Source organism: Buceros rhinoceros, unplaced genomic scaffold (genome assembly GCF_000710305.1).
Source record: "Buceros rhinoceros silvestris isolate BGI_N320 unplaced genomic scaffold, ASM71030v1 scaffold3432, whole genome shotgun sequence".
Classification (NCBI taxonomy): Eukaryota; Metazoa; Chordata; class Aves; order Bucerotiformes; family Bucerotidae; genus Buceros; species Buceros rhinoceros.
Genome location: NW_010400603.1, coordinates 112,691 through 136,006, shown reverse-complemented (window position 1 = coordinate 136,006; position 23,316 = coordinate 112,691). Strand labels below are relative to the sequence as shown.

The 23,316-nt window shown below is 37.0% G+C and overlaps 1 protein-coding gene across 1 annotated transcript in view; it reads right to left on the bottom strand.

Annotated features, from left to right (window-relative positions):
• The window catches only part of RIT2 (Ras-like without CAAX 2), a gene marked incomplete at its 3' end in the record, with an annotated part of 98,892 nt that overhangs the window by 37,109 nt on the left and 38,467 nt on the right, over positions 1-23,316 (bottom strand). Inside the window, exon 2 of the mRNA XM_010131931.1 lies at positions 11,045-11,101. Coding sequence (XP_010130233.1) covers positions 11,045-11,101 — 57 coding nt within the window. The remainder of the gene's footprint in view (positions 1-11,044; positions 11,102-23,316) is intronic.

Sequence of the window (23,316 nt, the reverse complement as noted above, 5' to 3'; positions counted from 1 at the left end):
AATTCACTTCTTGTCATTTCAGGGGGAGTAATTAACAAGTTGACTACATCTGTGTGGCCATTAGCATGGTGGTGCCTTGGATTTAGTAAGGTGTAGATGGCTGCTAGCTTCCATGAAAGAAAGGTTAATGGAGGCATTTGTCCTGTGACAAAGAATTTTGAATTGAGCATCATAAATCATCCACCTCTAGGAAACCGTAGCATGTGTCTTTTCCAAGTTTAAAAATGATTTAAAGAATATTTTTACAAATCATGATATATGGACAATACATAAGGAAGTTTTCTACTGGTGACTTTATTTACAAGTTCCAAGACTCGCTTTAGCTTTGTCTAAGTTCATGATCATAATTGTAATTATCATCACTGTAAGCACGTTATGATACCTGTAACAGAACCAACGGCTAAAGCCACAGAATGACTTAGGTATTCATCTCCAGTCATCTAGTTCCCAGGACATTTGAGTCTCCACAGCTGCCACACAACATGAATTTCCACCCTGCTTTGGTCGTAAGAACCCAGGCTTTCTTTTTAGCATTTCACATTTGAAAACACTATTCATCTGACTAACTTGAGATGCAGATGTCAATGTGAGTTGAATCATGCCCTAGAACTTACGTTCATTTATGTTACGAACTAGAAACCACAACAGGTAAGTGACTTCACTGTGGTTTACAGTTCTGTGTAACTGATAAGCATACAGACTCCCCTGCCTTAATGTCACCAGCCAAATGGATGCCTTACTCAAACTTAAACTCAGTGGCGATCTATAGACTAGGATCAGAATTTCTCAGGTTATAGGATTGGTTCAATTCAAGGAAATCTTGTGTATGAAACTCCCCTGAAACACCTGCAGTAGCAAAGAACCTGAGAAGATGTCCCAATTTTAAGGGATAGGTCAATGGGAACAGGTCAATTAGATCAATGTTTGACATATCCCTGTAAGCCTGAAAGGAGGTCTGAAGAGCTCAGCTCTGAGAATAAACTTTTATGAGATAAGAAACAGTATGCCTCAACTCGCTTGGCCACTTCAGTTCATTAGACAGATCGGTTAGAGACCTGGTGATTCAAAGCAGGGGGAAGTCAAGTTTGTTGGAACTGAGTCAAATAAAAAACACCAGTCGCTGTGATAGAGGTCTTCTGCTTGTCTGAAGCTGATATGAAAAACAAAAACAAACCCAAGCCAAAACCTATTTTATGTAGCACAGAAAAAATATTTTAACACTGGTTTTTATTCTTGGCTGACTCTAGATTCTGAATGTGGTAGATATCCTTATGAAAGAACTCTAATAAAATTGTTTCATTATTACCATTATTGCTAATAGTACTATTATTTAAAATATACCACAAAAACTTCTTATATTGTCATAATTATGAAAAAATACTTTTTTCCCTTCCTAAATTTTAATCTGGATAATCAGTGCTTAAAAATAACTACCACAAGGTCAGACTTCTATAAAACTTCTGGTTATTTCTCTTCTCTCTATGTTTAGCAGATATACAATTAAACTCAGAGGTTTCTAGGGGGCATAGAAGAATAATACACCATGTTTTAATCCTCCATTGACACTTTATTCAGTGTAGAAGAGATGGCCCAGTCAGGAATATCTCTTACTTCTAACACAACGAGAGCTAATGGAGGATAGAAAGTAGTAAGTATGAACTATTAACAGTTAAGGGGTATTAGTGCTTTTTTGCACGTGCACATGCAGCATAGGTCTCCCATAGCAACACACAAGACAAACACTTTCCTCTTCCTTTCATAGTAAGCAGACATTTGGGCAGATATGTCTGAGAGATAAATAGAGTTGTTCATCTGCTTGCCTTCTTGCTTTCCGAAACAAAGGAGGAAGGGAAGTCAGATCACTAGCCAGATTGCCAATTAAATTCAGATTACATAGATGCTCCGAATGAGAATATAAAGAGAAAAACCATAGAAGATTTTGACTCCATTTTCCTCTTTCGGAGAGTCACAAATGTCCAAGGAATCCCACACAGTGATTTTTGCTTGGCGTATTTTCTCAGCTTCCAGTTACTTGCACTTAAAGGCACTTCTGAGCAGGATGCAGAATCTTTGTTTTTAAGAGCACTTTTGATGGATACTTTTCCCTTCAGTAGTTTACCCAGACGGTTTTTGAATCCATCTACATTTTTGGCAGAGGTAATTATCACTATTCTTTTTGATAACAAACTTAGGATAACTCAACTTAGGAAGGAGGTTTGGCTCACAGGCTGGTATCCAACGGGAACTCTGCCTGGAAGAGTTGACTTGGTTTTCACATTTTGCCTGTCCCAGAAATAAAAGGGTTGGTTTTTAGCTCTTTCCCACTTATACTCCTATTTCCCCATACGTGGTGCTACACTATCCCTTTTGCCACTTTTTGAGCTTGCAGAATTGTTTTTACTGGAATTATTAAACCCACCAACATGGTAAACATCCATCCTGTGTTGGGCGGCTTAGTGTTCTTCTGGACTACTGTTGAATCAGCTTAAAAAACTACCGAATTAATGCCAGAGAGCAAATAGGGCTGGGAGAAAATATTTCCGAGAGAAATGGGATTATTTATTTTTAATCAAATTGCTTCCATCACAGAGAGAAAGATCTGCTCTGATTTTCCAGTCTCCATTCTCCATGGCTTCACATAATTTCTATTTCCCTTCATGGCAGGATATAATAACAACATTAAGGAGAAGGTATTTTGTTGCTTCATTGAAATCTAAACTAACTGAGCACTTTAGGCACTTCTTGCATTCTTAGTACTACTCCCACCCTTTCTATTCATGGTTTTTCTTTAATCTGACAGTGGGAGCACCCATGCAGCCTGACACATCCAATGACATCCTTTCTTTTGCCACCTTAACAAGGATTCTGCATGGCAAGTCTCACTCTGCATTTTTCTTCCTTCAGTGCAGGTCATATATCCAGACTGAGAGATATCATGATGATCTGTGAAGGCTCCTGTTCTGACGAGCTGTCAGAGGAGGCGCCACAATTCAGCTTCAGGCACCTACATTTAGACAGCTACAATATATGTGTCTACACACAAGGCGGGTATCTAAAACCCCTAACACTTAATGGAAGTACAGGGGCTTAGCAGTTGCCCGTACACGACTCTTGCTGTTTCATATGTTGTCATAAATCTTGTCTGGCTTTCATTTACCGGACTAAAAGTGTTCTGTGTTGCATAGGTCCTATGTCACACCTACAGAGGGCCGGATGATGATGACACAAGACCTGTGGGGGACCCACAGGGCTTCTGAATCAGGATCCCGAACCGAAGCAGGACGTCTCAGATGGCTCCCGAAACCTGTGATAAAGGAAGTGAGCGAAGACCTAGGTCTCCACTACTAAATCTTGAATTCCACTTAACCAGAATCTAAACACATATACAAATCTATACATAGCTCATGTATAGACATTAATTTAGGTGTCTGAACAATAGGCTTTGTCCTAACATATGGGCATAATCTCTGTTTGCTCTTTGCGTATGTAAGTCAAAATGCTTTATAACAAAAGTGAGCATTAACCTTTTCATGCCATGTGTGATGCAGATAATACCCACAGACAGAAATCCAAAACCTAACCATGAACATAGGTTTAAGAACATGGTTCAAGTGCATACACCTGTGTTCCTATATATTCTTCATGTCTCATTTTAAATGACCGTAAATATGGAACATGAACACAGGCAAATCAGCAATGTCTACAGAGTCAGTATGAATATCTTGGAGACAGTCTTTGGAGACAAATTGTACTGGTTCCAGATCATTTTACACGAGTTCTTTATCCAGTCTTAGATAAAGATAACAAATATATGGAGAATGATGAATGAAATGATGTCTATGTTTTTTTCTTTTTAAATACTTTTGGACCTCAAATCCAGTTCAGTCCAATCTAAATATGGGAAAATGAGAATGAGAATGAAATTAGGGATGAAATACACACATATATATGTTTTAGATAAGAGTAGAAATAATCTAGAAAATTTTCATACCCTAAAAATTATTTTGAATAGTACTTTTATAGCAAAAACCCCTCTCTTGATCTATTAGATGTGTCCCGTCATTGTTTTCTTTACTCTGTTATTACTGGCAAGTTTGTATTTCCCTTGCTTTATTGTTTTTCATCACTGTACCTTGAAAACAGATACAGTATTCTTTATAACTCAGACATATTTTTGGTCAACATTATATAACCTCAGAATGTTTTCAGTCACATTTCACCTTTTTTCTCAAATTCACCCACACGTTTCCTTCATCTTATTAAAGATGAGTTCAAATATATTTTCTGTGATGCATTGGTGAATGCATTACTTCGTTAGGAAACCTCATGGAAATTCATGCTCTTAATGCTAAAGTGCCTCCCATCCCACACCCATTTCAATTAAATTTTGACATTGACACAGCTTTAATACCCTCAACTGCTCATTTGACACTATCTAATGCAGTGATATCTCACCAAAACAGGAAGCTGCTTTCACATCTCGTTTGCATTATGTATTCATTTTAAGATTAGTCACATGGTAAATGAGCATCTTGGAGGCTGTCCAGTTTGCTGCACTATGTCACTGTGATTCTACTTGCATTAACTCTCTGTGATATTGCCAAAGACTGTACAGAGTGTGAATTGCTCTTATCCATTTGTTCCAGAAATGATCACATCCACTGCCACTTGGAAATCATTCTCATTGTTGATTACAATTAAATATTAAATGTGAGCTGAAATAATTTCATTTTCATGAAGTGCTAACCTCTGAAATTTTGCTCACGTGGTGTCTAATACTAAAATATTTTCATCCTTCTCTCCATTTAATTACAAAAGTAATATGTTTCAAATTTATCAAATTGTGGCAAGCCTAAAACACAGTAATTATTCCCCCTTTATCTTGAAATGGCATTAAAATCAAAATGAGAGCATTAAAATTACCACTTCAGGTAGCATTTAGCTTTTTAATCAATGTTTACTCTGTATCTAAAAAACAAAACTGACTCATCTATTTGTCCTTTTATGTGTCTGCACATTTATTTATATCTGTATATAATGTCTGCAGTTTGAGATTCTCAAGATATTACAAGCTTTTACAAACTAAGGCAGCCAATTAAAATAAAAGATAGTTTCATACATCAGAAGGGTCATTTATTTTGATACCATATGTTTGATTAACACTGTACAGAAGCACCATATTTAGTCTTCTTTTCAATACCTGCAGGGATGGGGAATCCACCACTTCCCTGATCAGACTGTTCCAATGCTTAGCAACCCTTTCCGTCAAGAAATTTTTCCTAATACCCAGTTCAAACCTCTCCTAGCACAACATGAGGCCTTTTCTTCTTGTCCTGTCATTTGTTTCTTGGCAGAAGAGACTGACCCTCACCTCGCTACAAGCTCCTTTCAGGGAGTTGCAGAGAGTGATAAGGTCTTCCCTCAGCCCCCTCTTCTCCAGGCCAAACAACCATATGACTGGTGCTCTAGACCTTTCAATGGCTTTATTACTCTTCTTTGGACAAGATCCAGCACCTCAACGTCCTTTCTGGAGTGAGGGGACCAAAACTGAACACTGTATTCAAGATTTGGCCTTCCCGGTGCCCAGTACAGGGGAACAATCACTTCCCTACTCCTGCTGCTGGACACACCAGTGCTGACACAAGCCAGGATGCTGCTGGCCTTCTTGACCACCTGGGCACACTGCTGACTTGTCTTCAGGCACTGTCGACCAACACCCCCAGGTGCCTTTCCATTGGGCAGTTTCCAGCCACTGTTCCCCCAGCATGGAGCATTGCAGGGGGTTGTTGTGACCCAAGTGCAGGAGCTGGCACTTAGCTTTGTGGAACCTCATACTAATTAGCCATCAACCCAGCCTGTCCAGACCCCTCTGTAGAGCCTCACTATCATCAAGGATATCAATATTCCCACCCAATCTGGCATTGCCTGAGAACTTACTGAGGGTGCACTCAATCCCCTCATCCAGAATATTGATAAAGATACTAAAGAGGACAGGCGCCACACTGAGCTCTGGGGAATGCAATCCCCTCATCCAGAATATTGATAAAGATACTAAAGAGGACAGGCGCCACACTGAGCTCTGGGGAATGCCACTTGTGACTGGCTGCCAACTGGATGGAACTCCATCCAGCACCACTAATTGGGCTCGGTCATCCAGCCAGTTTTTTTTAACATCCAGTAAATTCTTCAAAAGTAAAATTATAAATACAGAAAGCAAAACATTTAAATAATTCTAAATCTATTTGCATAATTCTTTTAGGATTAAAATTAATTCATTTGAAATAAATGTGTATGTAACATACAAATCTATGAGCACATGCATTGTGTAATGTAGAAACTTCAATATCCTTTTAACCAAGCTTCTGCATCATCTCACAGCAGCAGCAGCTTTCTGTGATCAAGATCTCCTGTAATATTTCAAAACTGACAGTGGATAACAGAAAAAAAAGTTGTAGGAACAAAGTACCATTACATTTGAATTACGTATTTCTACGGTACTGCTGGAGGTATGAGTTATTGTAGAAAAAGAAAACTCTAATGCACTGGTAATACAACGTCAAAGCACAATGAAAAGAAATGACAGGGAATATCCCTGTTCCTAGGTTCTGTCACAAAAAAGGGAAAAATAATGCCTCTGGATTTTTAAAGACGTGATTATTACTGAAAAATGGTTAGGATAAATTCCTAACTGTGTGTTTGGAGGGAAGCAGAAATGGGAAGGGAAAGCACATTTGGCAGCATATTAAAGTGAAAGACTCCTTTGCATTCTTTGGTCAGGGACAGTAAGCTATTTTCTCCATAGCCTCATGTTGGACTAGATAAAAGAGAAATACATTCACGTCTTTGTACTATCTTAAAGCTCTACTGTCTTAGCTGTTTACAGAGCTAGTATAAAATAAAAAATAAAATAAGGCAAAAATAATCTAAAAATCTTCAAAAGTCAATTGCCTATGGGTATGTCTCTATGGAGCAAGGATTAGGCCAAGGCACAGAACGTGTTCTTTATACCAAAAGAACTGAACTTCGGAACATTTCTTAGGATTGAAAGGAATTGGGCTTTTATGAAATGAAATATGAAAACCAGTTGGCAGCCATTTATTTTTGAGTCAAACCAAAAACTATTGTAGATTCTTTGTTTCATGTTTTTTATGTGTTCCTAACCAATCACAAGAAGTTTTGAGGATATTATGTGGTTTGGCTCTGCTTTTCAACAAAATCAGCCAGATTATGTCAGTCCTATGCTTACGTGCTTCGTGAATGCGTCCCCTCTTCTTTACCTAGATGCAAATCTGTTTCACAAGAGCCTACAGAGCCGAACACCCGCTAAAATCATTATTCCACTTGGGCATTAGTGCTTAAGGTGGACAATGAAAAGTTAAAATGGTTGAAGTGATTATAAGCGTTTAGCAGCCTCATGGATCATTGAAGCGTGGCCCATAAAACTGGAAGTTATAGACTTCTAGGATTTCAAAGGTAGTGATGTCATTTACAAAGGCCTCTCCATTTTGCAACCCCTCGCCCACACATTTCTGTTAGGACAGCTTTTAGAAAAAACCCTGTCAAACCCAAGGAGGCACAGTATCAATTCTGTCAGCACTACCTACATAAATTATAGCTAAATTTGCAGTTAAGTATCGTGGTCACTGCTGCCACAATTTCACAGCATAGAAAATACAGAGATTGGGGTGGCTAGTGCAAGAACACTAACAAAATACATAGTTATTTATGAGATTCCCATGTCCATGTAAAGCAAAAGAAACAATAGACCATATCTTAAAAGTCAGTTGGAAAACACTAGGCATAGGAGGTTAGTTAATATGGAGATCCATGGACTATCATTTAAACATGTCATGAAATTTTTGTTTCTTTGTCTGTTTTTTTCCAGAGAATATCACCCTCTCTGTGACACTTAAAGAAACTGTTGTTCAAACACAAATAAAACTACAGGTAGGCGGAACAACTTTTTTCCAAAGAAGTACACTAAATCCTGAAGTCAGTGTGCCCAGAGAAGTTCAGGAAAGCTCATGAGTTCCGTAAACAGCATGCCAATTGCTGAGGAATGAAGGTGGCCTAAAATATAAAACACAAAGGAAGGGCGATGTATTGGTACCCGGATCTCAGACATAGCTGGAAAGCTATGTTCAGTGTTCTGCTTTGCCACTCTGATGGGGTGAAGGTACATTTCATTCATGGTCTATCTCTTTCTTTCCTTATCATCTTCTGACAGGTGACACAAAGCATCAGTCAGTAGCTAGCTCCTTGTGACCTTCAAGGAATAACTTCTCCTCTGGCAGCTCCTGGCATCTGCATAGTCTTGGCCCTGGATATGCTCGTTTTGGATCACCTAATATTTTTTTAGACTGATGGAAAATAGTTAAAATATGCCTACTAGTAAAGGAATCTCAACATTATAAACTTTTCCAGTGTACTGAGATTTTGTTTTATTTTGTTTTGTTCTGTTCTGTTCTGTTTTGTTCTGGTTTGGTTTGGTTTGGTTTGGTTTGGTTTGGTTTGGTTTGGTTTGGTTTGGTTTGGTTTGGTTTGGTTTGGTTCTGTTTTGTTTTGTTTTGTTCTGGTTTGGTTTGGTTTGGTTTGGTTTTGGTTACATGTCCAATTTTGAAGGGTCACACCACAAATTTAGCCCAACTTTATACTCTGCTGTTTAGTACATGTTTTAGAGCATGAATAGAAATAAGCCTTTCTCAGGATGTCCTCAGCATGTTCTGAGAGAAATGCTGAGATAAAACTCAGAGCTGTACTTTCAGTTCTGCCTGTAGCCAGCTGTGTGAGTTTGAATTCAATATTCCATTTCTCTGTTCTCTACCTCTCTCTCTTTTCTCTTGTTTAGAGTATTTTGTCAAGTAGAAGCTTCTATTACTCAAGGAGACCTTCATGCTGATTAGGTCCTCTAGGCATTCGTGCAGTAAGTACTTACAATGCATCATAAGCTTTCCTTCTCTTCATGATTATCTATTATTCATATTGTGGTAGTGTCTGGAGACCAATAAGTTAAGATTATGACAAAATACAATATATGGATAAATATAAATGGCAAGTGGGTAGTTATTAATAAAGACGGGTGTATGTACATAACTTAATGGTGTCAGTAACTACTACTGTTCCTTTTCTTCAATTAGATCTAATGATTACTTTTTTTCATGAATTTGTGGAAGCTGTATAGTATTTTTTCCCTCTTCAGGGTTGACACTTCTCGGTTTTATTTTTTAATTTTTTAATAGTTAAAAAATCACTAGTGGCATGAAGAGCTTATACATCATCTTCCCCCCCCACTCCCCCCACCCCACCACAAATCATCAAAATACTGCAATTTACCAGGGGTTAGTAACTTGGGAATGTGGAATACTATAAACCTAACAAATTAAAAGAAATACTGTAATTAGGTGCTCACCTTAACAATGCAGCAATTTTGTAGAGGTTAAACCTGAGTTTGAAATACTTGAAAATTTCAAGGATAACAAAAAATTATTTTGGCTGAGGATGTTGGAAAAGCCTTTTCTTTTTTTATATGAAGTCTTTATAAATATTAGTATTTTTCGTGTCTCCTACTTATCAGGCCCAGATTCTTCCATCTTCTCCTTGATATAACTAAATATTACACATGGATAGTTCCTATAAATGCAGGGACTTCTTGATGTAAGTAAAACTAACTAATAAAGCCACTCCTCAATGAATAAACATTTAGTTTTGCTGATTCCTACCTTCGTGTCACAAACATTTTTTACTACATTCATTTATATTAGTAATTATAGTAGTGCCCAAAAGATGCTCAAGAGCAGGAAATGAAGTCTTTTCATAACAGTTCTTGACATCATAGAGTCACAGAATTGTTGAGGTTGTCATGAACCTCTGGAGGTCATCTAGTTCAAACCACTGCTCAAGCAGGGACACCTAGAGTCAGTTGCCCAGGATTATGACTATACAGTTTTGAATATCTACGAGGATGGATACTTCTCAACCTCTCTGGACAAACCATTCAAACGCTCTCCTGTACTGGAGAGCCCATAGCAACACACGGTACTCCAGGTAGGGCCTCAACAGTACTGAGTAGAAGCGAAGATCACGTCCCTCAAGCTGCTGTCAATAATTCTCCTGACGCAGTCCAGGATACCATAAGACTTCCGTGCCACAAGGGCACATTGCTGGCTCATGCTCAACTTGGTGTTCATCAGGTGTTCATCAGGATGCGCATTGATGATGCCCAATAAGAAGACTCCAAGGCATCAAGTTACTTGGGTTTATATCTTGTAAATACCTTCCAAATTTGTACTCAACTTAGAAGGTGGGGGGGTGGGAGGGGCTGGGGGGGAAGACTTTTGAAATTCTTTAGTAAGACACAATCTTTGCCACAGCCTTCCTGAATTAAGTGTCTTAGAAGCAGAAATTGAGACAACCAGGGTTTATTCCAGATGCGCCTTCTAGCTCAGACTGTTCCATTGTAGCCCAACTGTATAATCATGCAATCGTCAACATCTAAAGCTTATTTCAGTGTGTTACAGATACATGTGAATATTTATCACTACTTAAGTTTATAATGCAGGTAAACCCAATGAGTTAGCAGAGGCAGATATCCCAGAGCAAAACTCCAGTGCATCAAATTCAGCAGTCACCCCTTTGCTATGGTGAAGGTCAACTAAGTATTTAATAGTGGAAAACAGTACTAAAATAACACAACTTTAAATAACACACCCTAGACAGGAATTTTTACATTATTTTAGTGTTCTGAAATACTGCCTTCTATCTTATAACATTATTTTTATGTTCTGTGTTTATAATTGCAGAAATATTAATACTTACAGAGTATGAAGTCACAAATTTGTTGTTGAAAGTATCTGTACAAAGCATTTCAGGAAGAAGTAACTACTGTATGACTGTGACACAATTTAGATGTCACCACAAAATTAAAGTTAAAAGTTTACAAATCTCGTTTCTATCAAAGCTATTTAGAAGCAGCTTATCGCTGTACGCCAATCTCAAATAGACAGAGAAGTTGAAAGGGATGAAGAAGAGAAAAATCTCAACTCACCTATAGTTGGATCATGGTAGTCAGGGAACCGATGGCTTATGAACTGCATTGTCATTGCTGGAGAGAGGAAAGACAGAGGGAAGAAAAAGAATATTACTGCTTTTAGACGACATCAGGTAAAAGAACAAGCAGAGAATTCACTCATCCAAATAACAACTTAGAAAGTGAGTCAATAGTCTGTTTTATGTCCACAGCTGCAAGAATGCATTGGCATTACAGTGATAACTAAGAACTGATAAATGGAAAATTATGAATTGAACTTCTTAATTTGTCTTAATATCATCTTTTTCAAACTGTATTTTTATCAACAGTTATATTAAAACATTACATCTTTTTAATGCTTGATATATACTTAACCTGGTATTGTATACAGATGAAAATTGACATGAAGAAAACATGAAATATAAAGTGCAAGGCTGATTCATCATGTGTTCATGATGTACCACTAACTGCAATATCTGATTTGATTTCTGGTGCATTTTAGGAATACCTAAATCGTTAAACTTGACGCTGCAAACAAACGTTCTGTTAACCACCTAGAACCTCTTTTCTTCTGAACAGGCTCTTCTTATGGCTGAATATTACCTGCTTTCAGAAATGTTATGAATGTTGCAAGAGTCTTCATGAGAACTGCTTTGCATCATTTGGAACTGGTGGTAGTCTGGAAGTGAAATTTTATTAGCAAGCCAGAGGCATTCGTATCCTGTCCAACTCTAGGTTTCCAGCAGGACATCTTGTTAACGCTATCGGTTATGAGAACGTCATGGGAAGATATGTTATCTTTGTTGTTCTTCCTCAAAAGTTTGAAAAGTAAGGGTATCTATCGAACATGGAGATCTGAGAAAAAGTACCTCCAGAAGTGAAATAGGTGAATTTCAATTGACCATAAGGAAAAAAACAAACCAAAAAAACCCAATAGAACCTAAGAGACATTTTAAAGCTTGTTTGATTTTTAGGCCAATGTCATTATTTTAATTTTTCATGGTTTTTTAATTCCTGCATTAAAATTCCTCTGTAGTAGCTCTGTGGACATTTGTTTTTTAAAAAAGTACCCCACCTGAATGATAACCATCAGTCACAACCCGTTAAGTCAAACACGAGAAACTGCGACATGTCTTGAACACCTTAGTTTCCTTCAATAGCAGGGGTTATGAACAAGAAATGTGACATTAAAAAAAAATATATAAATACACCCATTTTTAAAACAGCATTATTTCAGTTTAATGCTTGTCCTTATATTTTCAAGAATCAGGGGGTTAAGGAGGTAGTTTTACAAAATGATAGAGACAAGGATTATTAAACATTTATTACCATGTTAATAAATTATTGCATCTTTAGTGTAGACAAATACAAATGTTAAGAAGCAGCATTTTAAATTCATAGTAACCCAGAGAGGGTAACAACGTAAAAAAAACTCTTCCAGTCTATACATACTATAGGGGAGTAAAACCACGTGCAGTGACACTCATGTCTTCTACACTATCTGTTGTCAGACACATTATTTTTAAGCATTGTGTATGTTTGGACACTTTCATTTCCAGGACACCTTTTTTTTTTTTTTTTTTAATCACAATAAATTTTTAGGCACCTCCCTATGATAACTGAGAGTGATTTATGAAGAATAAATTTATGCCTAATGAGATCTGCCTAGTTTGCTCTGAAAAGCAGAGGCAGCTAGCAGAGATGCTGTTCATTTGGCTTATGCTTACACATTTTGAGCTTTCTGAGGACCTGCACCACAAATTAATCCTGTTTGTTTCACTACCTGCTGCTTTTACTTGTGATGGCTTTGTTTTTAAAAGCAAGCTACTCCCTGTCTGATCTTGTTCTGTTTCCTTTTGGAGCTATGTCTGCATCACAAAGCCTTATGTTACATCTGAAACAGAAACTCTCAAAAGACACCCAGAACTCATGGTAAACATTTTTCCTCTCTCCTGAGACAGTCCCAAATCAGAACACCATTTATAACCTCATCAAATCCACAAAATCTAGGAGGACTGAAATAATTTGGAAGCATCATACTGGCTTTCTGCTGTAATGTGCCAAATGGTAGCCACTGAGACATGTAAAATTTGTATCTCCCAGACCCCCTTATGTGCGTGAATACGCATCATCAAAACTGTCACAGGAACTGAGGCTGAACACAGTGTTTTAGAGGCAGATCAGAAGAGGAACTTATGTCTTGTAATACCAGTTACAACAATAACGACTTGTACGTCCCTGATCCCAGTCTCAATTCAGAGCTCTGCCTGAACCGATTTGGCTATATACAAAATGAATACAGAGGTACAGAATTCGAGAAAAACATGTAATGAACCATCTGGCAGACAGTTAGACAAGGAAATGGTGAATAAAATCTTCCTTTGTCATGTATTTTGTCACAGAGCTGCTTCCAAGACATCCCTTCATCAAGGGCTCCCCTAAGAGATACCTTTGGCCTCTTGTCCCCTCTTACATGGGGGTTACACCCTCTTCCAGAAAACAGGTTACATGGTTTTGTTATCTCAGACAGAAGGAACTAAAATACACTGATTTTTTAAACACTAAATTACAATGTAAAATAAGGAAACTGGGGTATAAGAGGTGGGAATTTTCACTCATCTTTCTCTATGTATTCTTTAAAGTAAGATTTTGCATTTTCTGTAAAACTTTTCTGAATATTAGTGCAGCAAACATCTTCAGGCCACTTCCTCTAAGAGAAAGGAGCAGATAGCTTTCAGCTTCAACCAACCAGCCCCTTACTCCGTGAAGACAAGGAAGTCTCAGAACATCAGGTCAGATGTGCAACTGTTGTGTCCAGATTTACCAGATGTTCCACAGTGCTGGCTGGTGGACATGCAGAAATTGGTTCTGTATGACGGTCAGAAGTAGGTGACATGCTTCACAGAGGAAAAGAAGGCGCGATCACCAATGGCATGAAACCACTCAACTCAGATGGAGACTTAGGAATCAGACTGTGTATAACCAGCTCTGTCTGGGCTTCCCAGCAGAGAGCTGCCTCGGCTGGAATATACTGGCTTCTTCACTGGTACTATCATCAGCTCTGACATAATTTTCCAAAGTGAATTAATTCTGAGAACTAATACAGAAATTGTACTGGTATTCCATGCTGCTTTAAGAAAATGTCCTTCTTCATCCCTTCTCTTTTCCTTAGCTATTATGCTTTTTACTGTATAAATTAGCACTCACACCTAACAAATCCAAGTCATCATCAGATATAGTTGTGACCAGTTTTCTCTGGAAATTCAAATAATACTGCTCCAAAGTTTTACAAATCTATAAAGTAGTCCCTACCTTTTACTCCAATTCATGCCTCACACAAAGCACTGTATAAAAATGTGTCTTTAAAACAGGATATTAAAACAGAATAAGTGGGTAAGTCTGATATATGAGTAAACACATATATATGTTAAAGAAGAGTCAGTTTAAAAATTGGTAAAAACCAAACCCTTTTAATCCATAGCAAATCTTATAAAACATTTTGTATTGCAAGTTGCCTGGAATTTTTTAATGAATATTTTAAAACACTGTACAGATAGTTCCGTTTAAATGAAACATGCACATCACATGAGAACTACGGTGAGTAAAAGGATCATTGTTTTGGGTGAATAGTGTCTTTTTTATACCCATCCATAGCTAAGCAAGCACAGAATGCCTCAGTTGCATAAATTGAAGCCTGATACCCATGAGTAACTACATAACTTTGAAGTTCTGTTGTGTTTTCAAAATAAAAAAGAGGTCCAGATCCTGAATTTAACATTTAGTTGTTTCCAACTATGCTTATGAAATGTTCATTAACTGTATAGAAAGTTAAGCATAGTAGCTATGCTGGCACTGAAATACATATGTTTTCTATGAACAATAAACTTAGTCCTGTCTACTACTTTCAATATAATTCCTGCTCCCTTCCTAATAATATTTTATTTGCCTCCCAGTAGGAAACGCCATCCTTAGAAAAAAGCTGAGGTTTTATTATTTATTCTAAAGCATCCTTCTGATGAGTGCAACTCTATTAAATTTCATGTATAGAAGATATCAACTTTTTAAAATACATGTTTGTGTGGGCACACAGAACATGAGAAAAAATATTTCAATTCCCATGCAGTTGTAGAGTAGAATCTCACTGTCCTTCTAACTTGTTCTAAATTTAATTTATACTAACAACTTTGAAAGTAGTCCTATATTTACTTTTCAATGCTAGAGAGTACGTTGCAAGCTCACATGATATTTCTTATGGTAATAGTATTCCTGATGTGAATATCACATCCAGAGCTTCTTATCCCTCTTTATTCACCCAAGAACTTCCACATATTCATACTCTCCCTGGTTCTATGTGTGATTGTATATTAATCTGTTTCCAAAAGTATCTTTACCCTCATCACAAGATCCTGCTCTTTAAATAGTCAACAAAATGACCACAGTAGTTGCAACTCAGAGATCTGTGATTCCATACGGTTGGTTCACTTTAGTTTAGATGGACTATTCCAGTGGATCTTTAACTTGTGTTTTTACTGAGGTTCTGAAGATACCTGCATAGAAGGTAGATGTAAAAATAGCGTGATACGGTAAAGTCAGTGGACTTATAGATTAGTTTACGAAATTCTGGAGAAAAGAAGAAAGCATATAGGTATTAACAATGTAAAGAAGTTAACAAGCTACAGAGTCCAAAAAGAAAACAGTGGGTCATATTAAAAAAGTATGTACCATAGGAATAGACTTTGATACAAAAGCCGGAAAGTGAAAATATGCTGAAAGTTTAAGAGACATCCTTGCTGCTATCAGTCTGTAAAACTAAATAACTTTCTAAAAACCTGTTCAAGGCATGTTGAACAAACTTGATTTTATTCTTTTGATGAGGTGTTTTTATTAACTAAATCTGTAAAAATGTTAGAATATCAGACTATTGCAGCAACTAGACAAGCATTTTATTACTACTATTTTATCTCTAAAATACCGGCTATATTGAACAGCTCTGGTCTTTCTGATAGTTTCAAACCCACAAGACTCTACTTATAATCTTCTAAAATGTATGATCTTTTCAAATGTTCATACCTTAAATTGGAACGTTGACTTCTGTTTCATTGGCTTGGAAAAATTACAATCATCCTTATAACTATCTCTTTTGGAGCTCATTCCTGAATTTTTAGATTGGCTTGTCAAGTAAAAAGTCATTTGCAATCATTCTTATGCCCATCGAATCTTATCAAATAGACTTTGTAATAACAATGTGAAAACATATACATGATGAACAGCAAGAGGTGAAGACAGTAAGGTTGGTTTTTTTTTAACATCGTATCCACTCGCTGAATTGTATTAACACTCACAGCAACTTTGAATGGTTGGGAACACAAATAATGCTAGAATATACGAGGAAAAAAATTTAGAAATGCTCTAAATACAGTCTGAGGAAGATTTCATGTAGATTCATTTTCTGCAAGTTGAATAAATCAAGGTAAAAGACAACAAAGAAAATGAAAAGCTGAAGAGAAATTTTGCTGTGGGACAAATGGGCAACACTAGCTATGAACAAATTTAGGCTACAAATTAGAAAATATTTCTAGCCAGTAGACAAGGGATTTTTTGAAACTGAAATCAAACATGGATGGAAGACATAAGAAATCTTTCTGATTTTGAGGTACTTACTACATGAAAGTATTGTCTTGAATCAGTGACACAGAATTCTCTTTTGGAGCATTTTCTCCTGTATTCTAAATTTCAGGTGGGGAAAATGTTAAATTAATATTATGATATTTTGATAAGACAATCTTAACTTCATACTGCTGTAGGATGTAAAGATTTTCAAGGAGAAGTTATAATACTTTTTATTTTGTTCACATATTCTTCCCCAAACAATCACTAGAGACTAGATTCACTGATAGGATACTAGCCTAAAACTATCTTTATTTTGACCCAGTACAGCCATTTTTACATTGGTATTCCCCTTAAAAAAAAAAAAAAAAAAGAATAAGAGTTCTAGTCATCATTTCAGGGAGGAATGCTGCAAAGTCTGCGAGCTGCAATTATTAATTTTTTAGGTATTGCGAGTTTTTATTTATTGAGCATTGGCCGTGAAATAAAGGCAAGTTAAATTTTATTTCTCTGTGTTAAATTCATTTTGATGTACTAGAAAAATACAGACGCTTGCTGTACAACAATATACTGAAAATCCTAGACTGCTGCTACAGCAATGATTTTATACTGTTTTTTGCTAAAGTGAAAGGTGTTTTGCTCACCTACCAAAGCTGAAGTGCCCAGCAAAGCTTCTATGATGGCTTCTATGCCAGTCAAAACAAACCAAACTGATTTTATCTTAAACCAGGACAACTAGTGAGCATCCGAAGGACAGAGTCTTAAAAGGTAAAATTATTTTAAATTAGTCTTACTAGAATGAAACCCAAACACACAAAATCACAGCACACATAAATTTTAAACAGAGAAAACTCCAATTATTAGGGCTGCCAGAACACAAAGAGGGAACTCCTCTTCATCCTTTGAATTGCTATAGGTGGATCTTTCCAGTAACTTGAGTGACTTGGTCTTGGTTGAAAAAAGCACTGCACAGGCTTCTGTGGTCTCCTGGAAAATTATTTTCGTCTCCTCCAAGGCTTGTCCATTTTCTATTTGCTCCTGTTAGTTCTGACTCTCTGCCAGAACTCACTGTCAGACTCGCTGTTTAACATCCCTTTTGCTTTCTGGGATTCCACACTGGCTTGCCAGGAAGGTCTGTCTCCAGACAGACCCTCTGTCTCCAGAGGGTCCCAACTAGAACCCTCATTTCCTTCTTAAAATAGCGTAACCTAAAAATATACTGAGGAAACATTAAAATAAAACTCACAAGAAAATCAAAATAAAAAATTTAACATTTATAGAGATTGAAAGGGGAGAGATAATTTTGTTGATCGGGCTGCAGAACAAGAGAAGGGCTGGCTCACGCTGTTTTGTACCCTCTACCATTGCGAATCGAGAGCAGACTACAATCAAAATAGGTTGAAGTGGAGATGGTGGTGACCGAGCAAGGCGGAAAACAGCTTTCTTTGGAAAATATCCACAGTTTTATAATTTCTCCTCTTGCATCAGAAGGAAACAAACGACTTGATGCAGAAATCTATACCTCGTGCCAATATGTGACCCTAGTAAAAGGGGTGAAAGGAAATAATTAGGAGGCGGATGAAGAGAATCACTCCCTCGGAAAGAAAAGATAGAAAAAAAAATCTTTATTTTGTTTTGGGACCCACATTGACTGAATAAATAAAAATAACTCATCTCAGAGTATATGCCAGGCTGCTCTTTCCCACAAGCATCAGATGTAAAGACAGGAGTTCTCACTATTTCTCTTCAAAGTGTGATCAGTGGAACAAAGATATATACCACATATCTGTTACAGCTTTCCATCAGGGACAAAAAGAGAAATTGTCCAAAAGTACGTCTCGGACTTGAGAAACTATCAGGAAACCTTCAGCAAAAGTGCTCTCACTGCAGAAAAGTTCTGTGTCTTCTGAATCAGCACATTCTAGTGAAAAACGGTTGTACATCTAACTAACATTATTATCTGTATCCCGACATAGTTTCTGGTGCAATACACTGAATGCACTGCATTACAAAATTCATGTTAACAATTCTGTTCAGCGTTTAAGGAAACAAGGAAGCAGATGAGAGTTGTATTTATTCCCCATATAAGTGATATCATCATAATGTGATACAAATTAACAATAATGTCAAGGAAGATTGCTACCAATTTTCACCGTTTCCTCCACAGTATATCTCTGATTCCTACCAGAAAGGTCTGCCACAAAAATACCGAACATTCCCTACCCTGCCTATGCAACTTGACAAGACACATTAATAAACAGAAATTACTTCTGGTAAATGCTGCTATTAGTGCATTTCCCCACTGTGTTTCTTCCATCAAGTTAAAATCAGTGGGAAAACTTAATGTGTTTTCTACCGTACTTCAGCTAGAAAATCCAACGGTAACTTAAGCCTTCCATTAGTGAGCAATCCAAAATGTAATGACATAAAAAGGTTTTAAACCAGACTGTAGTATAATGTGATTTTTAAAGAGAATGCATTAAATAAAGCTAGAAAGACTCAATTTTCACGTATTATTTCAGAGGACAATAAAGCTGATCTCGAACCATTACAAATAGTCACACTTCAATTAAAGTCAATGGATCAGTCTTCTAATTTTACAGAGGAAGTAGAGCAAACGAGAAAAAAGCAGGGAGCTTTTTATACAAGCGGGCCCTGGTTTGTAGCTAACACTCTCAAACATGATTTGCCCACTGGGAAAAGGATTTTCAAGGAAGGATAAAGTCATTTCATTCCATGAAAAGAAAACTCTCAGCAACCACAATTATTTCTCTTCTTTTTTCAAACTGCTGACATGTTTCTGTGTAATGATAACTTGAGATGCTCTGACTTGGTTTACTGCTGTTTCAGGTGGTGGTAAATTGACATTGTTTGCAGGTTTTGGAAGATAAACTAGTGGTTAGCTCCTGTGATACCTTCCATGAGAAATTATACCCCGTACATCAAGCTGTGATGAATTGGCGGTGACAGCAGCTGTATTTTCTTGTGAGTGGGAGAATAGTGGCTGTTCCATAAAGCGGTGCCAATGTTTCTGTACTTCAAACCTCTTGTCTGGAAATTTGATGACGCATCAAAGAGGAAGATACAACTCTTCCATTTAACCCCTCATGGAAGTCTTATTCAGTGCTAAAACACAGTTCAGCTTGTATTATTTTTTTCTTACCAGTGTCAGAGTTTCTCTATATATCAGTTAAAGTCTTGTAGAGGATAACATCCAGATTCACAGATAGAGTTGGCATCCAATTCTTTTTAACTTAATAGGGTTTAGTTGCTTATCTGTCCTTGCTGATCCCAACAACAACCTGTGTCTCTCTCAAAAATTCAGGTCTGTTTTTCAAAGATGTTGATGATGAAAAAGATGAACTTGTTTCCCACTGCTGAATGAACTGTCATTGAAATGGAATTACTTCAACAAGAGAAAATTGATTCAGGTGAAATTCAGGAGATAAAACTATATCAACTAATAGTATATTTACTGGTTTGGAGTGATGTTATCAGAATAACTCAAAGTATAGAACTGATTTATTAATTTAACTGTTGAATATTTTATAACATATTACTTATAGTCCTATTTCTACTATAAATTATATGATTTATAGATATTTTTCAATACCCTCATGATTTTTTTCAAAAATTCTATTTACTACTATTTTTTAACATGGTGGTTTTCTTTTTCAATGTCAAATTTAAACAAAATTTTATACATTATATTTTTATCAGAAAATCTCCAATCCGTTCTTCGAATATCTAATACATTTTTTCGAGTCATAACAAAGTTGTTCAAACCATATTTAAAGGAAAAACACTAAGAAAGGTGGAAGCATTTTTGAAAATACATATAAAACCATAAAATTGACATCAAGACATTGCTAAAATCCCAATAAAATTTTGAAATCATCAAAGATATTTGATTATTCCCGGAATGCTGTCCTCAACAATTTACCTCCTACTCATATATTTAAATTTATATTTATCTTAGGGTAGTTACCTGTCTCAGTGGAGATTTATCACTTAATTTGCATTATATGAGTCGAAAAGTGTTCTTCACTACCAACATAACTTTGAACTGAACTTATTTTCCTTGTCAGAACTCAGTTTCTCTTCCAACTAATTAGGCAACACTTCACAATGAAGTAAATCTGACACATTATCACTTATGCCAACATGAGTTCTTAATGTCTTTTTAACTGTATTAGAAGAATTTCTGTAAGATTAGAGGGGGGTGAGGCTCTTCAGTTGGTGAGACCTTTTAGCTGTTTACTCCCCCCTGCATACACACATGCACCTGCACAACTAAAATGCCTGATAGTTATGAACTGTTACCCATAAAGCAAATAGAATACTTGAGAAAACCTGGAACTGAGGATAATAAGGTCTTCTGGGTGGGGAAGAAGTAGTGCTGTTTTGCTACCAGCACCCCTTAGAACATAGTTGTGCAGAGAAGATGAAAATCTCGAAGGTAACCATGTTGAAAAGATGTTGTTGAAATAAGACTCAAGTTCTGGGGTAAATTTTTCCATTGTAAGTCCTAAATTTGTAACTCTCATTCAATACTCTTACAATGTTAAAATACTCTTTTCAGCTGCAATATCACAAATGCACGCACAGGAAAACCTATCAGTTTGCACTGGCAGACTATACAGGAATGCAAGTTGTGCGTGCTGGATTTGGGTGGTTCCCAGCCATGAGTGATGCCTTTACAATCCCTCTGGGAGACACCAGACTCTTTCTGGCAACATCTCATGTATGTACTTTGCAGAGGCTTCTCGATATTGCTCAGAAGCAAGACACCTGAGAGGTCTTAAACACTGACATTCTAAGATGTGACCTCTGCAAATTTTAGACTGCCTGCAATAGGCATTCTACAGTTCTAAACATTGACTTTAACATTTTAAGGACATGGAAAACAGTGTGTAAACACCTAGAGGGTTCAGATGCTCAAGTTGTTTGAGAAGAAGAGCTTCTAGATCTAGAAAACAACATGCAATTTGAAGAGAAAACAATGGGAGATAATGAGCTATCTCAGAGGATGTACTGGCCCTAGGCTTTCTGTTACTTTTACTTTACAAAGGCTTAAAAATCACTGGAAAGGTTTTATACAATCATATGAATCTGTGGAGAAGTGTTTCTGGGTTTTGACACTGCTATTGGATTTTTATCCTTTGATTATCACCAACATCTTTATTTGCCTCAGTTTCCACATCTGCAAAAATACCAAGGCAACAGCAATACACACAGCTTGAGATTTACAGGATTGCTGCGTAAGACCTGGCTGTGAATTCATTCAATAACTGTTCATCTAAATTCAAGTTAGCTAAAACCATGAAGTTTTGGATGAAAGACTTAATCAATCCCTATATCATGAAGTTGTCTGGATGACAGGAGGCAGAAGGCATGAGGTGAAACACCTTACACAACAAATATAAGTTACTAATACAGTGGAGAGACTACAAAGTACAAGGACAATGAAGTAGAATAGCTACATATCCTTCCATCCTCTTGCCCTTCCTACAAAAAAAAACGTGACTGGAAGTTTACATTTGACAAAAGCGCATTCATATTGCTTGACACATGTACAAGCAACATTATGATGATATATTGACAGCGGGCACAGTTGCCAGACGTGTTTGGGGGTGAAAGGTAGCACTTCAGGCACTGAAAGAGGTGATTTATTATAGCATTACTGTGACACTGAAAAGGTCAGAAAGCTACAAAACACATACAAAAGTTCTAGAAGGCTGATTGTATTTTCACAGAGAAAACCGGCATTAGCCTATTCAGGATTGTACCCCCAGTGTGAGTAAGAAATGTTAACGCTATCAATACTAGCAACATGGAAAGAGCATACAGCGGTTTTTTTTTTCGTTTTGCTGGAAGGTTCATGACCCAGGAGTGAGCTTCAGCTTCAGAATACTTAGGTCCCTAGAACAGGTTGAGTTCCAGTCTTTCACCCCTCTGGGGATAAACCTACTTTCACGTATTTCATAATGCACTTTCTGCCCTTGATGTACTTGTCATTTATTCTGTGTGAAGCTAGCTGTGTCAGGGGTTTATGGTGCTGTGTATCACCTTAGCTTGATGGGTGACTGAAGCAGTGTTTGTGGACCCTTGGTTTTTCCATGTAAAACCAGCAGCAGGTAAAACAGATCAAACCAAAACAAAAAAATCAAATCTCCTCCCTGCCCCTGTAACAAGAAAACAAACGTCAGAGTATGGGCTTAAAGGAGTGCCAAAAAACTTCATTCAGAGGCAAAATTCTCCTCAAGATTTCTGAAGCTTACCCAGAATACTGGGGTGGGACTGATGAGTAAAAAGAGTTCTTCAAACTGTGAAAAAAATCCTTTGACTGAAAATAGTCTTCTTATTCATAAAGGACCATAAAAGACATGGACATTTCTGGATTTTCCTGATTACTCTAGAAAATTGTTCCATGATCAGATCTCCTTAATAAATACAATTTTGCCCCAGGGCTTCATCTGCTCCATCACAGGACTGGGATTTGTGTTTTCTTGATCACTGCAGTAATTATAACACTGAGGTTTTTTTCTTGTTGGTGCAGTGGCGTCATAACTCAGTTCACTGAAGATAAGGAGGTGACTGGGAAACAATAGAGTCACTTTCTCAAGACAGTGATAGGCTTATGACTACTTAAAACACAAAGCAACATACAGCTCCAGGTTATA